Genomic DNA, 21,586 nt, shown 5'->3' on the forward strand with positions numbered 1-21,586 from the left:
GTCTTTTTCCATGATGAAACACGATACAAGTAGAGCTGGTCTTTTATTGAGTTCTATTGATGATAATAGATGCAACGCCTAAATGGGATGAATATAGGAAGTGCATTACTGTTAGAAAGCGTTTAATCCAGCATATCAAATTGTTATAGAAATCTATAGTTAGTCGTTTTAAAATTATATTCATTATACATTCACCAACCAACAACTAAAAAGTAATATACCTTCCATGGAACAACTGTCATGTAGGAACAGTGAAGCCACAATGGGCGCACTTTAACAGAAATGATTAAAAATGTAGTTCCCCGTCTTGTCGCCACCATCTCCCATAGCACGCAGATATAATGGGCAAACACGCACTCACTCACTCACTTATACATCCTTAACGCATACATTTTTGTTATTAAGGATTTTGAATACTCTGGTACCTAATTATGAAACTGTCAGTTGCAAATATTTTTCGGCAAAGAGGCAAAATCATTATTAACAACTTGTTGTATTTGTACTTGTGTTTGTATTTGTGCATGTATTTGTATTGGTGGCTGTAGTTGTAGTTGCAGATGTAGTTGTGCTTCCGTTGGCAGTCGAGCCCTGGCATGGAGCACAGCACAGAACACAATACAATACAATGCTCCTGATGTGTTGCTGTTGTTGAAAAGTAAAATGAATTTTACTTCAAAAACGAAGGAAAACTAAAAAATCCTGAAAAAAGTATGAAAATTCCATTTTCATGTCATTCAATAAAATTTCAATTTTCCAAAATGTACATTATTTTTTTTTTAGTTGCGTTGTTTGCTGTGAACATGAAAATTAATTGCCAATGGCTTTGTGGCGAAAAATAGCAGAATCAGCCCAGACCAGCCCAGCCCCGTCCAAACAAATCACACGTGAGCAAATCATACGAGTATCGATGCATACCGGAATTCTACTGGTTCTGATTACCCAGGATCACATTTTCCTGGCCATGTCCATTGCTGTTAAGTTGCAATTATTATTACTAAAAAGATGTGTGGATTTGTGTGTTTGCTTAAATACTTGTTCGTGACATACTTTGATTGCCTGGTATTATTGACAGGATTCGATTTCCTTGTGAATTGACATGCTTTTAAGGAAATTTAAAAGGAAAAGCATTTGTTGTTGGCAAGAATATTTTATAAGAAAACAACATTTGCCCAATTTGGAGAAAAAGAAGAAGGGAAAGCATTGCATTCTAATATCACGAAGGATTAGTTTTTGTAACTTTATGTGAGAGATAAAGAATATCCAACTGTATAAACGCAAATGCCTCAAAATAAATACAGGAAAAGTGGAAGGTAGGCACGATGCATGATGGAGAATTTGAGCTCGTCAAACAAAAAGCAGGTTATGTGAACTCATTTAGATAGTTAGGTAGTATTGCGACATACAAAATTGGGGCTGACAAAAATGTTGTATATGGGTCATTCTTTTACAAACCGGACGGATTTTGGCAAAAAATGACCTCATCACCTCCGATTTGGCTGAAATTTTTTTTATGAGCTCCTTTCATAAAATAAGAAGACCCGTATCTTGGGAAAAAATTTTGTAATTTTTTTCCTAGGAGATATGGACCCATGGGGTTTTGAGAATTGGCATTGTAGACACATTTTCAAATGGCTATATCTCAAGTTCTATAAAAGGTAGAAACTTGAAATTTATTGCGTTTTAAAGATAATTAGTTGAACTTTTAAGAAATTGTTTAAACAATTAAGATTGTTTATATTTAAGTACTAATATTAACCGTTAAATTTCAAAAAAAAAAGATATCTCAAAACGGTACGCAACATTTTTCATTTTTTATATTTTATTTAGATTCAGTTTTAAATTTTACTAAGAAATAAAAATTTTCATGATGGCACCGGTTTTTATAAATTTTTCAAATTTTTTTTTTCTCATAAAACACATCAAACACATGCGTGCTATATTTACATAGAATGAATTATCAAAAAATATACTACAAATATTCTTATATAATATTTTTGATTTCAATTAGTAATAAAATTGTACATAAAACTCAAAAATTTCAGGACGATATTGTCGTTGGAAGTACTTTTAAAAAATTTATTTATCCTTCACATCACTCCAAACACATACACACGATTTTTCAGTAAAAACAAAACAGAGGAATACGTCACACAAATTTTTCATTTTTACTTTTAATTCCGATTAAACAATAAATTCTTCTTCGAAAATAAATATTTCCAGTGTGATATTGCTTCCAGAAGTAATTTAAAAAAAATTAATTTATCAGGTGTCCTTCATGTTACTCATACGCACCATAATACCCTTGAATCAATTTTCCAAGAAAAGTGACACAATATTCACATTTTAAATTAGTTCCGCATCATCTCTATTTTTAAATTATGAATTTTAACATAATTAAACCGTTTTATGAACTTTTTCTTATATTGATGAGTTTAAAAATTAATTAGTTCCACACTAGCTGAACTACCTGTATAACTGCAGCACATAAGTACACCCACCTTCTATGGTGAGTGTTATTCTGCTACAGTTGGAAAAATTCTTTAAGCAAGTAAGAACTGACAAACAAAAAGCAGGTTATGTGAACTCATTTAGATAGTTAGGCAATATTGCGACATACAAAATTGGGGCTGACAAAAATGTGTCATATACACAAATAATTTCTGATAAGCTTAAAACAAATACAGAGATTCCGTTAAAAATATTCTTTATTTTTCAAGTCATTAATCTTGTGGGCTAATCACGAGTATTATGGCATATTTTAGATACGAATATAACGAAAAGCTTGCAAACGTTAGTATATCTGCTGGTCTAATATTAAGCCTTTTTCGAGTTAGTGCATCTGGTCACTTTTACTCTTTGAAAGCTGGGGGGTTTTTACAGAGACCCACACATCTCACTAACTAATTTGTGTATTCCTCAGAAGCTATGTTTCATTACTCCGATGCTTCAAGAGTGGTGTATTCAGACAAGTGAACTATCTCCTGCATAGTCTATGCATTTGTTGTCATTTATTTATTGTCGCAATAAATAAGAGATAAAATTCGTTAATAATTTTCTTAATCTTTGTTCGGGATTACAGCTGAAACGATTTCAATATCTTGAGTCCGTTCCTATATTGGCCTGGTTGAGAGAAGAGAGTTGGACTGGTGAGATTTCTTCAGCTTCATTTGTAATACCTAACGGCTTAAGAAGGAGAATATACGAATGTAAAAAGAGTTAGTATAACTCACTTTTCCTGCGAAACTTTAAGGGATTACAGTTGGCAATAAGCGGATCCAGGTGGAAGTGTTGGTAGTTGTATCAGCAAGTGACCTCTTAACCTAACTTAACATAATGAATGATATATCTTTATTAGCCCTTATAGTTCATCTTTCTTCTTTGTGGAATTTGTATAAATAATTCGCCATCCGAGCAAGCAAATTTTCTTTTACAAAATATTTCGTTCTTCAAAAGTAATGTCCTCGACTTTTTGATCATACGAATCTCCTAATACTTAAATGGTTCAAAAGTTTGTACTCCTGCTTTCTGATATATAAACTCTGACTTTGCTGAACTATATCAAGCATGTTTTAATGTTTTTAGTATATTGTCTCTGTCTCTGTCTTGTCTCTGTCTTAATTCTTAAGAATATAGAAGATTATGGCATTATTAAAACTCGAAAGTAACTACAGTTCTGACATAATTCCGGTAGTTTATTTAACCATATAAACGAACTGACGAAGCTTTTCAGTAGAGGTCAATAGTAACCCAGGGTGATGGTTTCTTTAATTTAGATAAAAAATAAATGTCTAACCTCTATAAATCTGAATGCAATAACGACCAAGAAGACAAATTGGCGACAGCCGCTTGAGCAGCAACATTTTTGAAGTGTTGTTAATATTTTTGTTGACTGTCAACACTTTTGCTGGTGCTGAAATCCTTTACTCGCAATGGCAAATTTTTCACTTTAGTCATCGTCCAGCTAGTCTATGTAGTTTCTACTGTTGGCTGCTTAAATTTGCTGAAGTTCTTTTCGCATTGTCTCCACTACCAGTCAAAGTGGCGTCTTCATCATTAACAGCATGACGCACTACTTATGTTGCTTAGTTGGATGTTGGGCTCTCTCCATGAAAGCGTCTGTCATCACAAGGCGTTGCAGATGACAGCATCTTTGTCCGACTGCTTGCCTTGCCAGCGATTTCAGACACTTTTGTTTTTTCTGCCGCCTTTATTTTTTATGTGTTTTGTGAAAATAATGAAAAAATCTTAGTTATTTTTTAGTTGCATTTGACGGATTATAATTTAATTTCAAGTGGGCTTTTCATCACTCAAAATGCGTAATTAAAATTTTTATAAATTTTGTTGAATTTTGCTTAAAAGAGTTAATAGTCAGCTGACCAGTAGGATTCGTAATAGTTAAACGGATCGTCCCAAAAGTTATTTATAAGTTCAATAAACCGATGCTAACACAATTTGCTCCAAATACTGTTTTGTTCAAAAATGAATAGTTCATTGGTTGTCCTATTCGTTCCAAGTAAGGATCATGAAAGCAGAATTAGTAAATCAGTTAGGAAATTTTGGTGACACTAACAATACTATTCGACTATAAAATAGTTGAGTTAGTTTTTTACCGATGCTGGTATAATAGAAAATAAATACCAATGATATGGGAATGTAACGATTTGTGCTTTCTGTTAGATACGTTTTAAAAGCGAAATACTTTATGTGTATCTTATTTCGGCTTTTTTTAATTTTGTTTAAATTTAATACTAGATTTAAAAATAATTTTGTACTTGAGGCCAAAAAATTTTTGCTTTAGTGTTTCTAATCATCTCAGTTAGAACTTCCAAGCATTTATTTTTGGAGTGAAGGCACCAGAAGATTTATTTAAAAAATTCTGGGTGTGTAACTCTGACAAGATAAACAAATTCCAGTTACTTCCTGCAGCCATCGTTATTATTGTCGACATTATTGTCAACATTGTTGTCATTATTTTGGCAATCCAAAACTCCTACGAAAAAATCCTGCATTTGTGAGGACAGACATCGCAGAACCCCAATGAAGTGCTCAAATTCATAATTCGCAAAGTAAGATTTTCTGTTGACATGTCCAAAAATTAACGCTGACGGCACAAAATACAACAGTAAACAACTTCTTTATCGCTACGGAACACACCGCAAAATACAATGCAACGAAAAATACAATAAACATACAAATCAACGAGAATCGAATCGAAGCAGGCAATCCGTGAGATACAAAATAGCGAGTGGCGGCACGCAAGGCACAGTTGTAGATAGAAGCACAATAGCTGTTGCTGACAGTTTGAATAAGGGCAATAACTGCGGTGATGAGTTGAATGACAGCGCGAGAGAGTAAGAGGAACAGAGAGAGAGAGAGAAAGGGAGAACAGAGGCAAGCCAAAAGTCTAATTCGCAGCAGCAGTTCTTTTGCTACCTACAAGTGTTAAGTCGACTAAGTTGACAAATACACTCAGTAATATTGGCACATTTGCACTTTTGTGTCGTTCGCAAAATGGAATGTTTGCACAAACGGAATTGGTGCTGTATAGTAGCACAGTAATGCTACTTTAATTGAATATCTATGCTTTGCAGTGTGTGTGTGTTTATCTTCTAAATACAAGTGTTTATTCAAAATACTTTAAAATTGGTTTGGTAGCAGTGACAGTTGAATTTGTTGTGCCTTTATTACCAGAGTCAAGGTATAAATTATTCGACAGTGCTGTCTTCCATTCTGAAATCAGTTTGTGCCTTTAATGCTAATGAATACGAAACAAATATTTTATATTGAACCTTTGCTTTCCTATAATATTAAAATGTGTGCCATCATTTTGCATAAATCTTGAACTCATCCTCCCCCTACTGCTTCCACCCATAACACATACCTCAATTGTAACATTGCGACAATGGCTTATCACAATTTGCCGCCAACATACTTATATCGCATGTACGAGTTCTATAAGTACAATCATTTTTGCAACTCAGCAACAAGCACAGCATCAGTATCAGCAACAGCAGCATCAACGGTAACGGCAACGGCAACGTCAACATCAGTAATATACCAGTAAGGGCAGCAAAGCCAACAAAAAACATTTTGCTGTGATTTAAATTTATCTGCGACAACAACAATGCCTGCAACGTCAACTTTATATGCCACATCAGCAGCAAATGTTGCCTGCCATTTGCCAGCATTTGTGCGGCCAATTTGGTGTTATATATTTCGTTATTCGTTTCATTTTTTTGGAAGAGCTCCTGTGTTTGCTACGATTGTGTCCTCATCCTACACTCCCACCCACTTTGAGCTGCTGTGATTTTCCTCAATTTCAACGCAGTCCAAAATATTCTCAGTGCCGCTCGTCGCTGACACAATTTGCACACAATTGTCTTTCGTATGGGCAAATCTCACCTAATGGCATTTTTCATCATTTGCCGCCTGATGCTGGAAACTTTGTGGGTTCAATGCTGTTGTTGTGCTTGTTTCGTGTCAGCGTTGTTAGCTTAATTGCCTGCTTGGTTCAATCATCTATGTTGGCAACAAAATTGGAGTCTTTAATAGAAGCAACTTCGTGTTAATTGTTGCCATAAAGAAGTAGTGGTTAGTTGATTTTAAGATAGCAAAAGCTTCAGACAGGACAGGACTTCTATTGATACCGTTTGTGTTCAGTAGAATGTGATATTTAAAATGAGTAGTTAATTTTAGACCTAATACTTGTATGTAGTATGCACATGTAAGTTCGATTAATAAGGTTATGGAAATGTTATTCTTCTTGCAATTAGTAGTTTAACAGATTTTTAAAGGAGTTAATTTCTCTTAGACAACACTTGAATTGATAGACTTTGTTGTAATTATTGTAGTCAGAGCTTGCAAGCTTTCAAACATACTATACGATATTGTGTATAGAAAATTAAGATATACATTGTTTAAACTTATAAAACCTAGAAATTAGAGGAAAATTCCTGCTCATATGGAAAAACTCCGTTAATTTAAAAATAGAATTTTCCTTGAAGTTGCGGTTATACTAAATATAATACTTTTCAACTAACTTACCCAACTAATACTTTTTACCTTTTTTAGTGATATATTTCACCAATTCTTAAAATAGACTTCAGCAGATCCTTCTCCTCGATTACCTCTATAATATAACCTAACTAGAACACAAACCTAACTGTTATCTACGCCTTTATTTAAATGATTTTGTAAGTACTCACTGCTTATCTAACCAAATGGATGCCAGTTACTTTCACGAACTCAAGAATATACTTCACACATTCTATTATCTTTATAATAACCTACTAGGAACGAGCCCTCAATTAGTTTACCTTAATTTCTTTACCATCCTTAATCCCTGTTGTTTTCTATATTTTCACAAATGTTTTGAATTTCGAAAAATTCATCTTTCAGGATTTTAAGCGTATTAACCCCTCATAAGCGATCCTACATGGACCGATAGCTTTAATCATTTCTCAATTAATTCGTCTGATGTGGTTTAAGGAGGTTGAAGTACCCTCCGACAAAAGTAAATAATAATGAACAATTATAAATTGTTATAAATATTCTTGCGATAAGACATTTCAGCCACAAAATGTAGTCTTTTTTCTGGTAATTAGAATGTAGGCAGGAAATAAATTCTCAAACACAACATGTTGGATCATTTTGGATACTACGCAATATGAAATGTTTAGGACTGATTCCAACATGCATGCAGTTGTGTGATGCTGCAAAAATGTATTATTGTTTCATTTGTGTCCGAAACAAGTTCGATTTGTTTTGGACAACATAACAGCTGTCAAATTTGCTTGCACATTTTGCGTGCGAATTGAGTAGTTACGCGATACAAAAGTAATCGGTTCGCTTCAAACCAACTCTTCAAACAATTCTGTTCGTATGCAGCAGTACAAGAATTTGTTAAAAATCGTGCTTGTTTTTGTTCGTATTCTCTTGTGATATCATTCGTTCGTTGTGCTTAGGTTGTGTTGCTGTGACTGCTTCGAAGTGCTTCATTCAATCGCGTTGTACCCGTCGTGTGTGCCGGTTGTTCCGTGTGGTTAACGGCAGTTGTTTGGTTTGTGTTTAGAAATCGTACAAGATAATTATTTGAAGCGCGTGAAGTTTAAAAAAAATTAATACAACAACATTTTAATGCCAGATTTTGATATTTTATTTAATAAAATTATAACATTTGAATAAATAAAAAACTGAATGTGTTTAAAAGAAAAAATTGTTTAACAATGCATGACACTAATTCAATCACACGTGTTTACCGGTTCGATGGAAATTAGTTACTTGCAATTGCACAGCAAAACTGTAATTAAATATTTATGAAACCAATGATTTATTTTTAAAAAATTTATAAGATGTTTCGTGTATCCGTTCACGTGTGAACAACAGACACAAATTATGCATTAAGCCCTTGAAACTTGCCGGCAAATATTTGTTTTTGCTTGCAATAAATGTGTAGAGCAGCCACAGACTCAACAACAAAAACTCTGTTAACTTCTACTGCTAACAGTGCTGCTCACTGCAGTGGTTTGTTTTGCTTGCTTTGCTGTTGGCGCAAAGTTGCTGAACCAGTTTTTGGTTAAAGTCTCGCACTGCAGCCGCATTCTTCCGTCGATTAGAATTTTTGTGCTGACAAGGATTTTGAAAAAAAAAAATTATTTTCGTAGAAAAAATATTATGGTAAGTGGATAAACGGATTTCAATAATAATTTATTATATTTTTAATGATGATAAAATAATTGAATTTTGATGAGTTCAAAATTATTAAAAATTGAAGTTTTCTTATGGTTTATAGTCTCATGTCAAAAAAATTAATAAAATATGATATTCTCTATATCAATTAAAAATATACAAATAACATTATTACGCATTATTACACAGTAATATATATTTTAATGTGAAAAACATATAATAACATAATATATTATAGATATATATTCATACAATAATATAATAACAATACCTATAATAACATATATTTTGAAGAAATACCTCTTTCAATCGTATATATATATTTTATATACATGTATATATACGATATACATATTTTTTTAAAAAAATATTTTAAAAAAAATAAAATATTTAAATACGAATATATATCTATATATATATATATATCCTTTAAAATATAGTCGAAAACGTGATCATCCAGACAGCAAAAAATATCTATGTTCTTATATCTAACATTTATCTATGAAAAATCTACAGCTCAATCTAGATTTGGGAATATATTGGGTAGTTGGGGATGCAAAGGAATAAAATGTATTTTATTGCATTTAATATAATCTTAACAATATTTCCTTCATATTATTTGTTGAAAAATTTAAATTAATAATAAAATTAAAAATAATCCTTGGCTCATATTTTGAAGCGTTCTTTAAATTTACGCTGAAAATTTTACACACTACATTTTTCTGATGACATGATCCAATTAACACATTAACACATTACATTAATAATAATAATAACAAAATTATAATAATATTAATTGTAATACATATATAATAATAATAATAAAAATAGTACTTTTGGAATCAATAATAAATATACACAACAAGGGTTTTATCTTTATTACCTGTATCTTCATTTTATGCCAAAGGTTCTTAATTATGTCAACATTTTTTTCATTGATAATTTATAAAACTTTATTTTTATCTTTAACTTTATATACTAAAATAAAAGAACAGTTAATGACGTATGGAAAATTTATAGAAATAGTAAGCTGACATTTAGCTATTAAGACACTTTCCATTTTTTGCATCACCATGCATAGGCGTATAGTCTTATTGAAATACGAGTATCAGATCATTTGACTTGGAAAATTATCTTCATCAGAATAAATCATATTTTCTTTCAGTAAGAGTTTATAACATCCATTCGATCCGTTGAATACGTAGTAAATATACATCTCAAGGGTACGAAAATATAATATCAACCCATTTGACGCTCTATTCACTTGACAATTTTTTAACAATCGCTGTACAGTTTGCCATTTCTTTGCTTATATTACGCATACCGACCGATCCGCTTGTATTAAGGTTGGTCTCAATTAAGAATAAATACTTCCGTTTTGCGCTTGTCGGATTGTTCCCGTAGAGATTTATGGACTTTTTATACAAATAAGTTTATGGATTTAATTACTTTTTTAAAATTATTCCGGCTATATGCCGACTTTACTAAATGTTGATGAGGATTTTTTACTATTAATAATATTTACATATATGTACTATTGTAGAATATAGAACTTTGAGTATACAATCGTTCTTGTTAAACTAATGACTATTTTTAAACCAATATTATGAATTATTCTGTGGTATGAACGAAACGAAAGGTAAAGCGAGTTTATTTCATTGATAACTAACAAACTCATGGGTGATGTCTTCACCCTCTTCGATTATTATTTGGGAACTCTTTTCATCTACTGTTATGTTGAAAAGAATGAGACTTCGTTATAAAGTTTTTCCTGGTTTGTTTTAAATAATGTCGCATTACTAAGCCACAAAAGTATCTATATTCGCTGAATGCATTTCATCGTGAGCAATTGTATGGCATCTAATGAATAATCCGATCTTGTTTACCATGAAATTGTAATATCTGCGGCATATGTTTTTGAGATCGCGTTACTCATTTAACAGATGGCAGGCGACCGCATTGCATTCGAATTACTAAAGTGAATTCAATTTGTAATTCAGTGTCAATTGTTCGGCAGTTCATTGCACACAATAACAAAAGTATCTGAAAAAATAAAAGAAACAATATACTCTCATGTACTAGTAAAAAGCATTTGCATAAAGTTCTGTTTGCCTTCTGTCTTTCTTACTATTACCAAATACTCAACTAACGCACTTGAATAAATTCGTTTCTGCTGTTCTTTTGTTTTAACAATTGCAATGTTTTTTATCGAATAATTGTATGAGTTCATGTATTTCACTAAAGGCGATATATCTATTCGTATCTTTATATTAATTCAAAAAAGAAAATAAGAAACAGATATGCTTTTCGCATTCGCTGTCATTTAAATGCGCCGTGCCGTGCTGCGCCGCGCCGCCCCGAATAGGACCCGTCTCGGATGAGAAGCTGTGTTTCATTCCAATTTTAGAATAAAGAGGATTGCTTGCAAGAGTTACAACAACAACAACAACAACAGTGACAGTCTGAAAATTTCATAGATACAATTTTAGTTTGATTTTTTTAATAGTTTACAGATGCTTAAAAGTTTGTTTTTCAAAATTAATTTCTCCGCCTTTGTGTAATTTTTGCCGCGATAAGCACCAAAGTCTGTTTTCGCTATTAATTAACAAATGTTTTGTTTTTTTGTTTTTTGTAGTACTTAAATAACATAAAATTTAGTCATAGAATTTCAATTTTAAAAATAAATTAATTTTATCGTTTCAAATTAAAAACAAAGGTGGTTTTCTGCCGCAAACAAATGTTTTCACAAATGTTGGCATTGTTGATGGATATTGAGTTACCGTCCTCAAGGGCATTAGAGCGGTCTTTTTCGTACTGTTCTACCGTCCCAACAATCTGTTTTCTCTAATCGCATAAATTGATTTTTTGTTCTTAATCAACTGCTCCATTGGCACATATCAGGGAGGCTTCTTTGCTTTTCTGGCAATTTGGCGTTGGCGATGATGGAATCAAATGCTTTAGAATAAACAAAAAGTCTTAATCTAAAATGTATCTGGCGGATGCAGCTGAGTAAACAAAGAATATAAACATGAAGTATTTTTGTTGCGAATTTGAGCTACTTTCTTAGCACCATAATAATTTTAACATAACATAATCTACACCAAGTTGGCTGGATCATAGAGATTCATTAGATTAATTTGATACAAATAATTGTTTAGTGTGAGTTCCGATTTCGTGATTACGATTACTACCTCCTCACTATAAAACAGTTTTAAGTATATTTTAAGTATGTATAGTTTCTTACATAACAATGTAAGAAAGGACAAATATGTATAGGGAATGTAGTTGAATCTATTAGGTTGGCTTAGAAGCTATAGGTATGAGAAGCAGACCGGTATGGAGTAGATTTAATATAAATAAAGTTGATTAAGTATTTATCTCTTAGCAGCTTTAATCTGACTGCTAAAAAAATACTACCAGCCAGGTTAAAAGCATCATGACCTTCATCCTCCAACCGTGGAACCTCTGACTTAGTCCGTAGAAGTAAATCGAAAGTATCTTGATATCGGTTCTAACAGAGCAGTCAACTATAAAACAGCGTGGAGTCAGGCTGCCTTGTCGAAGTTCCTGTAGTATATGTGTAATGGTGCTCGAAGAGGAGACACCATAGCACTTGCTACATCTATTACGTCTGAAATGCTTTAATGATAAAATGTTGGCTGTTAGCTATACCCACATTTTTATCTGCTACATGCAATTGGCATACCGCCTACAATCAGATAAGAACAGAGCACTTGATGACTCTTGTAGGCCTCTTAATGTTCAATACAGATGTCATGCTGACTGGATATTATATCCTCTCCTGAATCTGCGTACCTGTAATATCTATCACGAGTGTTACTACCTGTTTTAGAAAAAAGATTTGTGATTTGATAAAGAAATTGTGGTATCGTGATGACCAAATCCCTCAGAGTTTAATGATCTGAGCCACATATGGATTACTACTGATATCAGTCATCTATACTTGTTATGCCTATAAGGATAAGCTTGGTACCACCGATAAAATATAGTAAAAGACACAAGCTTCTATTAAAAAAAGTTATTTTACAAGAAGATCGTATATACTGGTGTGTGTTTATTTATTCCAAACTTATTTTAGAAATCTGACATTCTGACGATTGCTTAAGAGCACTTCATAACTATCAAAGAAAGCCTAATCTTTCATTTCTATTATTAATTTTGGTGTTCACATAGGTTCAAATTCTTCTCATTCAAAATGATAAACTGAAATTATGTACCGATTTGTTGCTTAAAGTTCTTAGTGTTTGTGTCAGGTTGAAAAATTTATGATATTAAGTTTCTTTAAAAGGATTGCAACACTTTGTTAATTTTATTTAATGTCCTCATAAATTCACCTCCTTTCACATCTGTACTAGTCACCGGAGTGCTTAGTCACCCAATTTTAAACGGCTCATAAAATATTGTTAACTGTCCTCTGGGTTTATGGTACCTTGAATTTATCCCCTCCATTACTTAAATGCACAAAAGGTGTAGAACGCACTTCAAAGCCAAATACACAAAAAAATGGCATTGCGGAACAAACGTAATGTACACTTATGCTCAGTAAACCGAGGTGACAATCAATACTAAAAATGCAATTTATGCGCTTTTAATTGCTGAATATCCACATCAGCTAGCAACATCGGTGATAACATCGGCAGCAACATGGGAAGTATCCGCAACAGAAGCAGAAACAGAAACAGCAACTGCAGGTCTGCAGCACACATAAGCTGAACAATTTAATAATCCGAAAACGCGAGTGTGTTTGGCATGACACAAATTAAAAACAGACGACACATCCAACACACACTGCTCCAAAAAACTGCGTCGGCATACACGACCTGCACTTGGTTGTACATTTGTATAGAATTAGTGGATGTGCAAAGTGTTGCGTATTGTTATAAGGAAGAAAATTTTAAGTAAGTATAATAGATCTAGATATAATATCTGTGAAATTATTGGGTGGGCGTTTTTGACTTTTGATTATATAGAATAACAGTTGATCCTTTTGGAGGAAAGGTGTTATATATAACGATAGATAGTGATTAAAAGTGATGGGTAAGAGAATGTACGCCCAGTCACATACTTTGCAGGATGTGATTTGCGTCGGAAGGCGAAAACTAGCTGGAAACTCCTAACTTTCTCTGATATTACAAAATTTTAAACGTGAGACCTTCTGGCATTTATTCGGAAGTTTGAATGGCCTCTATTCGAATACTAACGAAAAGTTTCATGTAAACATTATATCTTGTTAGCAGATAAAAGGTGGCGCAGAACATACCCATAAACCTTTGTAAGTGCACTTGTATAGTTCGGTTTATTTTTAGAAAAAGTAAAAGTTAGTTATATATATATTATATGTTGATCTTAAATAACAAAAAAATGTAAACAAATTTTAAAATTTTTTTTCTCTAAGATTCTATTTAATTTGTTGTTTAAAAAAACGAAATGTTGTCGCCATAATTATTTAAAATAATTTTCTTTAAAGTACATGTAATGCCATAATACAATTCGTTGCTAGTGTACCAGTGAGGCTGCGAAAAAGTAGATTCAGTTCAAATTCTACTCTCTGAAATGCAAAAACATCGTTACTGGAAGCCCCACAAATCTAACAATAATCGAGTAATTTCGAAGCCACATGTACATCCATATTGCAGTCATACACACACATACACTCAAACACATCCTTCCGAAAATACCATAAATACACTTACGATTATAAAGCAGAAGAACTCTACATCCAAAAATTCAATTGGCGGTGTTGCTGTCATTTACAGTTTCACTTCTATTCTGGTCCTGTTCCTGTTGACATTTTTCGTTTTGCTGTTGCTGGTATCGCTGTTGTTGTATGTCCCTGTCAAATTTACAGATAATACACATGTTAGTCTGGCTGCTGTTAATGTTACTGCTGCTGGTGTTTTTGCTTTAGCCTATTTGTGTCGATGATGACATTTGACGTCTGTTTCCGATGACGCTGCCTGTACGAAAGTATTTTGTCCAGAATTTCATCTGTTCATAATTGCGAATATTTAAAAATAATAATTATTATTGCATAATAAAAAAAGTAAAACATTTTCATTTTTCGAAAAAAGCAGAAGCACAAAATTTCGATTTCGGGACAACAGTCGGCATTGAACTTTAAAAAAGTTTGCACCTTCTGTTTTGGGTTTTTTATTATTGAAATGTTTTTTTTGTTTCTTTCTTTTTTGTTTTTTACTGGTTTTATTTTTATATTTAAATTTTTTCCTATTTTAAAGGTTTTCTGTTTTAATTTGTAGCGCCCTTCACATTTTATATTTTGTGCTAAATGACACCTGCATAAATATTTTAACAGCTTTGCTAAAGAGTTTCTAGTTTTTTACTGGGTCCGCCATTGAATTAAAAAAATGTGGCACATGAAGAACTGTTAAAAAAATAGAAACAAAAGATGAAAAACGCCGAAAATTAACATATTCTAGAGCATTTCCTTGCCTCCTCTTCTTTCCTTTCCAGTCACACATCACCAGTTCCACTTCCAAAGAAATTTCTCTATTTTTTCTTATATTTAACCTTCTACCCTAGAAGAAAGGCTTTTATTTATTTGCTGTCTTATGTTAATATTGTTGTGGTAATTACTGCTAATTTATTAATAAAGATTGCCCAGATCTTTTTATTTTTACTTAGAGTTGGAGTATGAGGGTGACCAATTTTCAAATTTTCTAATTAATTAAATTAAAAACAAATTAGAATTACAGCTTTAAAAAAATAATAATAATAATTTGTTTATTTGGTATTTGGCAATTATATAATAAATATATGATAAAATTATTAAGCTTATAAAAACTTAAAGTGCCGGTATACATTTTATTATATATATCAGATTCAAAATGTTGTAGGATATAGTTACATTTTCTAAAAATTAATTTTTAATGCTTCTGTAAGTACATTTATCAAATTTAAACAATTTGCTAAATTTTTATATTCTTCTTAACATATATAGACATCGAAATATCTATACATAAGACATCTATAGATAAGATTTTGAAATGTTTCTACAAAGCCTAACGTTTCAAATTACATTCTATATAAATAACTCAAGAGATTTGGTTTGTCATTATGGCAAGATAAAAACTAAACGGCTTGATATTATGATCATATGATATATGATATTGGTTTCAGAGTTAAATAAGACAAGAATGAGAATATAATTAACATTAATAAAAAATTAACAATGCTAAGTATCAGAACATGGATTAGGACTCGTTAAGAGTATACTCTATAGAGTGGTTTAATAGGTGATTCAGGTCTGTGAGAAAGTGTTCACAGGGGGGTTGCGGCACAATTACATATAGTACATATGTGATTACATATATGAAGAATGTTAAAATGGGGTTGTGGCACAATAATATACAGTATGTTAATAGAGGAATTGTATTGATTTATATTAACTTTTTTATAATATAAAATTGATGTTAAAATAAATTGCTAATCCATAGAATTCTTCTGTTTTTGCTTGAAAAAATTAACATAGTTTAGCATTTGAAAATGTTTCAGTTGAATTATAAATAAGTCCCTCTACGTATTTAACTATATTTATTGACAATACTTCGCCTTCACTTTAAAATTTAAAAGACATAACTAATTAGTCTAAGCATTATCCGTCACATTGCATTCATTTACCACTGCGTACTGGCCGCAAAAAGCCTAATCAATTGCTTTGAATTGTTATGAATGAGAATTATTAATGATTAATTTTGCATTTTGACAGGAAACTTAAGCATTGCTGCAATTACATTTATTTTCCTTTAACCTTTGCTGTCATTCATGCGGTTTCCTTGCGCCGGGCAAGCTTTTGTATTTGCTAGCGGGTGTGAGCGAGTGAGAATTGAACTAAATTGGTAGAAATTCTATGTGAAAACGTACGAATGCATTTGACAGTTGTGTACATGTAATTAACATACGAAAAGCGAGCGTACATGTACGTATACGATACGCATTTACATTGAAATGTAATCTAAAAACGTAACATGTTTTAGGGTACTGTAGAAAGCAATCAGAATTGAAAAACAGAAATGTTCAATTCAATCACATCATTTGTGACACATCCACCTGGTTTTCATTTGTAATTATTGTACTTTTAAGTTGGTAGTGTACTTTGTCTTTTGCATTTCTTCCAATTTGCAGGTGTTACAATTTGATGTTTAATAAACAACAAAAGTTAAATACATCACACCATGCAGCTCTATATCAGACCACCAGACATTGCATTGGCATATGCGATGCTAATACTAACACCAGCGTCCATTAACAGTTAAAATATAGTTGGCAATAGTTGTACAACAACAAAAGCGTGGTAAAACAAGACTTTTTAGTTTGATGTTCATAGAGATTAGCAAAAAACTCGAAAATCGTTATCAAATGGTAGTGGTGAAATGGGCAAGGATGTTGCTTTTAACAGTGGCGTAAACTGATAATTTGCGTAGTATCCGATTTTATGTTTACATCCTTATAAAATGTGAAGTTGTAAACTATAGTGGGTGGCACTTCGAAAAATGACACGAAATATTTGTTTTATTTTTTACTGACATATAAAGTCATCAGGTGCAAAGTTTCGTAGTTAAACTAAAAATTTTGAATTGCTTTAAAAGCACAGTTTTACATAGTTTTGTCGTAAAGTAAGAAATTTGCACAGAATTATTACTAAAACGATATTTAGTTTGATCAATGCTGGTCATTAATAATAAAATCAAATTTTTAAATTTACATTGACATACAAAGTATTTATACAGACGTTTCCTGCAAAGTTTTTTTCTTGGAAATATTTTATAACATTTTTCGATTTATTTTCAATCTGGCAATTTTCTTATTTTCGCTTTTTTAATGCTATTGACTTATACTTTAATTTTAATCAATTCGATGTTAATATTTGAACTAAAATGAGCTCTGTCAGCTTGTAATAGTGCAGTGAAGGGGCATTTAAGAAAATATTGTTCTTGGTTCTTGATTTAAATAGCTAAGAGGTATTTGTCACTATAGTTAATGTCTTAGAAATAGATTTAGTTATTTTCCTTGCGCACCTTCTCTAATTTCTTTAGTGCTCCCTCAAGTTGATTACTCCACCGAAGACATGGTCTACCTCTACCGCTTCAAATAAATTTTTCGTTGGAGCTTCATCAACCATCTTCACGACATGACAAAACCAGGAAAGCTGCAGGATATTAATTCATTGAGTTATATCAGTATCATAATAAAGCTGGTACAGTTTGTGGTTCATCCGAATGCGGTACTGGTCGCCAACTCGTAGAGAATCAAAGATCTTGCAAAGACCTTTTCTATCGAAATATCCCAGTGCTGCTACAAGCTCCTCGGGACCTCAGATTTATTCTAACCATAATACATTAAATCTGGACGATCCCGGTTAATTTACTTATATATTGTGTACATTATTTAGAAACCCACATATTCTAAATATTTACATCGTTCGCCATATTTTACGAGTATAAACGATTGCACAAAATGCGCCCAAAACGAGGACAAGTCAATTATTAGTTGAAATCAAGTTCGGTAGCTGCAGATGATTCTAGAGTTTTATATGGTCTTTAATGAAAAATAAAAATATGAAGTAAGATTAGCAACGGACATATAATCTTATATCTGCTGGTTAGAAAATAATAAGAAGCTTTTAAAAATCATATACGGTTTTCCTTCTATAAGTTAATTTTGCTTATTATATTAAAAAAAAAATAATTAAGAAGTCTTAACATTTAAATTAAAAATAAAGAATATGTTGGAAAGTACTTTTAAAAAAAAGATATCTCAAGTTTTGGTAAAATAAATTTATAAAAATTTGATTGCAAGATGTGTGGAATAGTATGAAAGCGAGTTATATCAACAGCAGTAACAATCAATCCATCCATTGAGTCATCAATCACTCAACTGATTAGTTCACATAAGCAATTTCGGCGGCAGACGTATTTTTCGTTGCAATACAAGTTGGCAATCATCCACCAATCACCCCGTATTTAACACCCATTATCCGAATCTCAAGTGTACATTACACAGTCCTCAACTGCAAAAAACTCGTTACGTTACTGTTTGAAATGGGCGGAGAAAATGTTTTGGAAATGCCATATGAGCCGATATTTTCCGCCTCCAGTCAAACGCTTACGTTTTTAAGGAATGGGAAACCACCAAGAGCGATTAACGTCAAGTACGACATAGACTAATGATGTGACATTCGCACAAACACAGGTGAGCAGTGAATTGCACATGTGACACAAGTTGATGTACCAAAGGCAGACGGCGAATGGCGAACGGCACTGTTGGCAGTCATATGAAACATTAAATTTTGCAAAGTGTGTGGGATGGTTGAGTGTGTGGGCTCAGTGAATGGATCTAAAGGATTTCATGTGTTGCAACTTTAAACGCTGCACAGATGGCATTAAGTTACACAGACACTATAAGCAAAGACAAGTAAAAAGTAGTGAAAACTTTTATGTTTGTTTAATGATAATTACGTTGTTGGGCATTAAGAGAGAAACTTTAAAATCCTTTTTCTAGTGCTGTAGTAGACGCAAAGGAAATCGATTAGACTATTTCGATTTGTGCTGTGTTGGATTTTGATGTATTTTTAAATTGAATTTTTCAATTCAAATTTATTAGTTTTTCTGATGTACCAGCCAGTTTCCAATAAGTAATATTGAGAAATAAAAAGTGCATTAGTTCAGGTATTACTCGTAATATAAAAATGAAATGAAGTTTTTCTTTAAATTCGGAAAACTGTACAATTTTTCACAGATGTTAACTTTGCTTTGCAATTATGGAGATAATGAGTTTTTGTGGAAACGACAGCTTTCCGAAAATGAACACTTGTGGTGTGTCTAATTTTTGTTTTTGGCTTTTTCGATAATCCATCAAAATGTTTACTTTAACAATTGAGTGGAGACGACATATCGACATGTGATGGAGTGCAGTTGATTGGTTTATGAAGAAGTTTGCTATAAGTTGAGGTGTCAGTTGAGGTTCTTCAATGCCTTTTCATATTTATTTAAATTTGTGAATTGCATAACAAAACTGTAACCACTCGAATCTTTTAAATTTAATTAATATAAATTAAAAATTGCTTAAGCTTAAAGTATTCAATAATTTTATAAAGGTTTATTTCAACTTAAAAACAATAAAGCTATAAAATGTGTGCTGTTAGAAATCTTCCTTTCATGAACCAAACCACGCACTTGTAATACATTTTGCCCATAAAGCATTGAATATATTGATTTTAAACAATTTCTTTATAAAATGTTTAAAAGAAACAAAAAAACACAATTAAGTTATATAAGCAATAAAGAAAATGTAATGTGGCAAATTATAACATTTGGAAAAGTATACATAATATTATTTACATAGTTAACCATTACAGACGTAAGTGGCGTTTCCAGTAGCCTTCGCCAGTTTTCCCGATCAGTGGTTTACTATTGACAGTTGGTAGTATTGAGTGCATTCATATCGTTGATTAAATGGCTCTTGTGTAATTTGAAGATTACAGAATTGAATTTAATTTATTAGCAGTTTAATTATCAATTAACTTCAAATAAGAGTGTGGACAATATACAATTCAGATCAACCTGGTTTGGTGCAACAACTATCAAACGATAGCAGGTACAGAAAACATCAATTACTTATTACTTACACTACTCAGAAGCACCGAAATCAAAAAAATTATTGAATCGTTCAGATATATTTGATATAAAAACTCCTCATGTTGATGCGCGAATAGTTTAAGAAAGAAATGTTTTAGTATTTTTTTAAGTTGCATTTTATTTTTGGCACATTTTCTGGCTTTCGAATTTGCTAAGCATTTCAAGAGTTTTCCTTCAAGTTGATACTCCTCACTTAAGTCCTCATTGAACCCATTGCCTTTCATTGAATGCGGTTGACATAAAATCAACTCCAAACAACTTTTAATCCCTATTTAAGTTTTTATTCTTCATATTTTTGTTTTGTGTATTTTTAGCATTTTTCCAATGTATGCTTTATCTAATACAAAAATAACACAAAGGAAAACTACCACAGCAGCTCAACAACAGAGATGGCAGCGCTGGCAACTCTGGCATCAACAGCACAGAAATAACACGACCCACAACAACGTAAACATGAAATTTGAAAATCTATTTACACAAAAATAATGGAAAATCAGCGCTGTCATAAATCCATTTGAAATATGACACACTTTTGTGGCGCACTTTTGAGCATCAACATCAAGGCTGCATTTGATAACCTAGAAAATAATTTCTTTTTTACTCCCCGGTAACAAATTTCGCAAAATACCCAAACACAACACGAACAACCACACACTCACATAAACCTACACAAACATAGACAGATACACACATTGACACAGAAATAACACAAATTTTCCCTAACAATTTAATTTTCCCATATACTTTCGTGTTACTGAGCTCGGGAGAAGTCAAACTCAACTATTATTTTTCCCCTCCACCTCGACAATACGAAATACCAACACCGAAAGTATTTTTAGGAAAATATCTAAATTCACACTCGCACTCGTCCTCATCGCAATCGTCGTAGATTTGTTTTGTAGTTAGTTGTACATATATCAACATATCCGTAGACAAAAGTAAACTTGTTGGATGAGGGGTATGCGGTGTGAGGTGGTGCTGAGGGGAAGCAGCGCTACAACAACCAAAAACTAAACATGCTGAATTTTCTTATCTGCAAATGTCAGCTGACATTTCAGCGCGGAAATTCGTTAGGAAAATCAAGCGAAATACAGCAGCGAGCAGGAAAAATATTTTCAGAGTAAATATCGATAGTAAATACAAATAGAAAAGAAAATAATAATAAAAGAACGAAATTCAAAATGAAAAACTGCAATAACAAAGTATTTAACCAGAATTGAAAA

The 21,586-nt window shown here is 32.2% G+C and overlaps 1 protein-coding gene across 1 annotated transcript in view; it reads left to right on the forward strand.

Annotated features, from left to right (window-relative positions):
• The first annotated feature begins 8,170 nt into the window (after positions 1 to 8,170).
• LOC119680163 (protein CBFA2T2) overlaps positions 8,171 to 21,586 on the forward strand; it is a 45,122-nt gene continuing 31,706 nt past the window's right edge. Inside the window, exon 1 of the mRNA XM_038092854.1 lies at positions 8,171 to 8,676. Coding sequence (XP_037948782.1) covers positions 8,674 to 8,676 — 3 coding nt within the window. The 5' untranslated portion in view covers positions 8,171 to 8,673. The remainder of the gene's footprint in view (positions 8,677 to 21,586) is intronic.

The sequence above is a fragment of the Teleopsis dalmanni genome, chromosome 2 (genome assembly GCF_002237135.1).
Source record: "Teleopsis dalmanni isolate 2A chromosome 2, ASM223713v2, whole genome shotgun sequence".
In the NCBI taxonomy this organism is placed as follows: Eukaryota; Metazoa; Arthropoda; class Insecta; order Diptera; family Diopsidae; genus Teleopsis; species Teleopsis dalmanni.